Below are 4,919 nucleotides of genomic sequence, written 5' to 3' on the forward strand. Positions count from 1 at the left end.
GAAAGAGAGATAGAAAGAGACAGAAAAAGGGAGAAAACGTACGCACGAGAGGAAATGTGAGAGAGAGAGAGAGAGAGAGAGAGAGAAGGAAGGAGACATAGAAAGAGTACGCAAGACCAGCGTAATTGTAAATTGCAGTCGCTAGATGGCGCGCAGCGTCCTGCAGACGCCTGCTACGTCACGGGGTCCCCCCGCGCGCTCACCTGCAGCATGAGTAAGCCCTCGCTGGCCAGGTTCACGCGTCCGCCGATCAGCAGACGCTCTCCGTCCTTCAACCACGAGATGGACGACGCCGGCTCGATGGTGGCGCACTCTATAACGTGCAGGTCGCCAGCGTCGACGTCGGCGTCAACGGGAACACTGTCAAACTCTGCCGACGACGACAATAGACAATTTGTTCTAAATTATTTGGCATATAGATCTGATATGGATAGACGATTTATTGAATATGATTTTATTTATTTATTTAATACTTCAAATTAAATGTCACATTTAGCGATGGCGTTAGTGTTGGTGATGGCACTAGTGTTGATGATGGCGTTAGTGTTGGTGATGGCGGGAGGGAGGAGAAGGAGGTGGAAGAGCTAGGGAGGAGAAGGGTGAGGGAGAGAGGAGGATGTGAGCTAACCTACCGACGCTGCAGTCGTCCGTGTCTGCTAGTACGGACAACCAGGCCGTCGTCACGGCGATTCCGTACTCAGCTACGGCCAAGCACGTGTATTTACCTGTCTGCGACATCTCCGCCTAAAAACACAACATAGAGCACGCTCACTGACGCTGAAGGCGTCGTTGTCGTATAGGGTACTACATATATGTATACATAAATGTAATCTAATGCTAGTCTAGGGAGTCGCCTACGCCTACTCCCTAACCCTAAGCCTAACCCTAACTATAACTCTAACCCTAACCCTAGCCCTAACCATATCAGATAGTTGCCTCGGGTACATAGATGTAGTACCCTATACGACAACGACCCCTACAGCCTCACTAACTAAAGGGGGAGAACGGGAGTGTTTATTCCAAGTTAACAGAGCACAGAGCACGCTCACTAACGGAAGGGGGAAAACGGGGGTGTTTATTCCAAGTTAACACAGAACAGAGCACGCTCACTAACTGAAGGGGGAGAACGGGAGTGTTTATTACAAGTTAACACAGAACAGAGCACGCTCACTAACTGAAGGGGGAGAACGGGAGTGTTTATTACAAGTTAACACAGAACAGAGCACGCTCACTAACTGAAGGAGGAGAACGGGGGTGTTTATTCCAAGTTAACACAACATAGAGCACGCTCACTAACTGAAGGAGGAGAACGGGGGTGTTTATTCCAAGTTAACAGAGCACCGAGCACGCTCACTAACTGAAGGGGGAGAACGGGAGTGTTTATTCCAAGTTAACAGAGCACAGAGCACGCTCACTAACTGAAGGGGGAGAACGGGGGTGTTTATTCCAAGTTAACAGAGCACCGAGCACGCTCACTAACTGAAGGGGGAGAACGGGGGTGTTTATTCCAAGTCAAAACAACACAGAGCACGCTCACTGACTGAAGGGGAGAAAGGGAAAGATGTATATCTCCAGCTACACGAGTGAATAAGTTTTCTGTTAATTGAAATTGTAATTACGACGTTAGTTTAAGATTAATTTTGTGTATCTTAACGATCTGCGATTAAAAGTTAATGTTAAGACTATTCTTAAGACCAATTTTGTTTCTGTCAAAAGTCTACGTTAAAATGTTAATGTTAAGGCCAATGTTATGACTAATTATATTTCTATCAACGGTCTACGATAAAAAGTTCATGTCAAGACTAATGGTAGAATTAATTTTGCTTATGTCAACGGTTTACGTTAAAAGGTAGTGTTAAGACTAATTTTAAGACCAATGTTTTTGGATTAAATTAACTGGAAGAGGGAATTAAGGAGTAATTGTGTTTCTAACAGCGGGTCTCTGGTGACAGCCCTGGGCCGTAGGCTGAGCAAATTCCTAGGGGGGCAGTGGCGGATCCAGGATTTCAAGGAGGGGGTGAGAAACAGGTGGGGAGTCTGGGGGTTCTTACACAGAAAATTTTGAAAATGTAGATCGCAGGAAATGGTATTTGAGGCACCTTTGAGTACATGTACAGACTTCATTCTGCCTACGACAATTCTCTTTTAGTAAAACATTTTTTAAATTTTGCTCCAAAATCTAGGGGGCAGCTGCCCCCCCTTGCCCCCTCCCCCCGCTACGGCCCTGCTATCAACACGTGTCAACGGTCTACAAGAAATATAGTTCATGCTAAGACCAATGTTAGGACTCATTTTGTTTCTGACAACGGCCCCTGGTGACAGCGTACCCCTAGTAGGATGAGCAAGTGTCCGGGCGGTCTGATGACAGCGTTGTGTTTGGATGGGTTGACAATGTGTACGTCATCCTTCAACCTGCAGGAGTAATCCCGTGTTATCTATGCACGTGCTGCTAGGAATTGCTGGTCATGACTGCTAGATATCCTCCTGTCTCTCTTCTCTTTCTTTCTCTGGCTCTCTCTTCTTCTCAATCTCTCTCTCTCTCTCTCTCTCAATCTCTCTTTCTCTCTCTTTCTCTCTCGCTCTCTCCCTCTCTTTCTCTCTCTCTCTCTCTCTCTCTCTCTCTCTCTCTCTCTCTCTCTCTCTCTCTCTCTCTCTCTCTCTCTCTCTCTCTCTCTCTCTCTCTCTCTCTCTCTCTCTCTCTCTCTCTCTCTCTCTTTTTCTCTCTCTCTCTCTCTCTCTGCCTCTGTCTTTCTCTCTCTCTATCATTCTTTCTCTCTCTCTCTCTCTCTCTCTCTCGCTCTCTCTCTCCGTTTCCTTTTCTATCGCGTGTCCCCAACTAACTGTTTTCACAGAGCCGACATGTGGGGGATGCTCACCATTTTATGGTCGTCGGTCTATTCGTTAGACACTCGAACGTGTGTACGTCGCCAACCCGCACTGTTGCATTGTGGGGCTTGATCATGAACTCGATAGCTAAATGCCAAACAATTTCATTAGTGCAATTATTATTATTTAAGAGCATATCCTCAAGCAGTAACAGTAACGCTTTCTATTGTGCACAGGTAACATCTTGAGACTGCAAAAATTGCCATTTTCAAGACACCACAAATAATAAGAAGCGCTATTAAAAAAATACAAAATTGACGACAACACGACGTTACCATGATAACCCACCTGACGGACACTGTCCCGCGAAGCAGCTCTCGTAGTCGGTGGCGCCACCTACGCAGCTGTCATTGTAGCAGACGTGCACGCATTCGGGCACTCCGGGCATGCAGGTGTCGTGGCACTCTGTCGTCAGGCAGTTCCGCCGTCGCGTCCGGCTGCCCTGACCACAGCTGACCGAGCAGTCCGACCACGCTGTCCACTCCGACCAGAGTCCTTATAGAATACATTGGTGTGTAGCTTGTATTAGCGTTGTATAGTTTATTCTGATCTTGATGAGCTTGAATTTTTATTTACTTATTTATTTATTTATTTATTTCGTTAGTTATTTAGTTATTTATATATTTATTCATTTGTTTTATTTATTTATTTATTTATTTATTTATCAATCTATTTATTTATTTATTTACTGATTCATTCATTCATTCATTCATTTGTTCAGTTATACGTAAGCTTTGGGGAATGTTGCCGCAAGTCGCTCCCTGATTGGTTGTAGCAGGGTTGCTAATGGGCGCCTGGCTTAAAATGCCATCTAGTGGCCGGCAACGTTATGACTACTCTCACCATTGAGTCCGTCGCCTCCAAGCTTGTTGCGGCTTGTTTCTCTGCTGTCTTCGACGATGACTCCATCCTCATCCAGAGCGAAGTAGTGCGCCTGCGCAGTGGGAATTTAGAGCATTAGTCAACCCCCACACCCTAATTCCTTGCCATTTCTTCTATTAGCAAGTGTTTCCGCAGGAGGTATTAAGAATGCGCGTGTTGTGCAACCAAAAAACGAAGCATTGTTGCAAAGAAATAGCTAAATCTCATTTTCTTTTATCCCGGCCACGCGTGCTCAATAACGGTTCTCCTTTTTACAACCAATCTATACCTTCTCATAAAGTCCACACAGTAAATCATAGCCTAAAAAGAGTAATTCACGAAATAATTCACAGCCGATCTACACTGTCCGAAACACGTGGCATCAACATGAAAATTACTCAACATATAACTATATTTCGCTTCCTTTTCGATCCCCGTACCTTTCATCTGCTGTCAGCGCGAAGCAGCGCATCACGTCGCACCAGCATATAACATAACAAGTTTAATATAACAAGTCATATAACATATAACCATATTTCGCTTCCTTTTCGATCGCTCCACTATTCGTTCTACTCACAGAAATAATTTACGAGTTAAACTAGTGTCTCTCAATATTTCTATGGTTCCACTACTGACAGCGCGAAGCAGCTCATTGGTTGCCCACACGCGACCCAATCTGCGCATGCGCGCGACAGACAGACGCGCTCGCAGCACCCTCACCGTGAACAGCGGGAACTCCTGGTATCTGTTCTTCATGAAGGTGACGCGAACTGCGGGTGCATCTACGGTCAGGTTCATCGGGTATTGGCTGCGGCGGCCGCACGCGTCCGGCACCACGTACATAGGCGTGATCGGGTCTGCCGTGACGTCATCACGACGACAGCGGCACGTAAAACAAGAGAACAGCCGGTGAGGCCGTGGTTTTGTTATGAACTGGGGTCATTGATCTCTATATATTAATTCTAGTTAGTATATAAAGATCAGTGACTGGGACTCATTGTCATGAACAAAACTTTTCAAACAGTGCTACCAAAACCAAAAAAGAAACAATAGCTGTCTAGATGCTATATAAGAGAGAGAGAGAGAGAGAGAGAGAGAGAGAGAGAGGAGGAGGAGAGAGAGAGAGAGAGAGAGAGAGAGAGAGAGAGAGAGAGAGAGAGAGAGAGAGAGAG

The 4,919-nt window shown here is 45.7% G+C and overlaps 1 protein-coding gene across 1 annotated transcript in view; it reads right to left on the reverse strand.

Annotated features, from left to right (window-relative positions):
- The window catches only part of LOC106815092, a gene marked incomplete at its 5' end in the record, with an annotated part of 34,664 nt that overhangs the window by 4,548 nt on the left and 25,197 nt on the right, over nucleotides 1-4,919 (reverse strand). The window contains 7 exons of the mRNA XM_014819519.1: nucleotides 204-370; nucleotides 633-744; nucleotides 2,328-2,412; nucleotides 2,877-2,973; nucleotides 3,175-3,381; nucleotides 3,730-3,820; nucleotides 4,468-4,604. Of these exons, the coding sequence (XP_014675005.1) occupies nucleotides 204-370; nucleotides 633-744; nucleotides 2,328-2,412; nucleotides 2,877-2,973; nucleotides 3,175-3,381; nucleotides 3,730-3,820; nucleotides 4,468-4,604 (896 nt within the window). The remainder of the gene's footprint in view (nucleotides 1-203; nucleotides 371-632; nucleotides 745-2,327; nucleotides 2,413-2,876; nucleotides 2,974-3,174; nucleotides 3,382-3,729; nucleotides 3,821-4,467; nucleotides 4,605-4,919) is intronic.

Source organism: Priapulus caudatus, unplaced genomic scaffold (assembly GCF_000485595.1).
Source record: "Priapulus caudatus unplaced genomic scaffold, Priapulus_caudatus-5.0.1 Scaffold1041, whole genome shotgun sequence".
Lineage (NCBI taxonomy): Eukaryota > Metazoa > Priapulida > Priapulimorpha > Priapulimorphida > Priapulidae > Priapulus > Priapulus caudatus.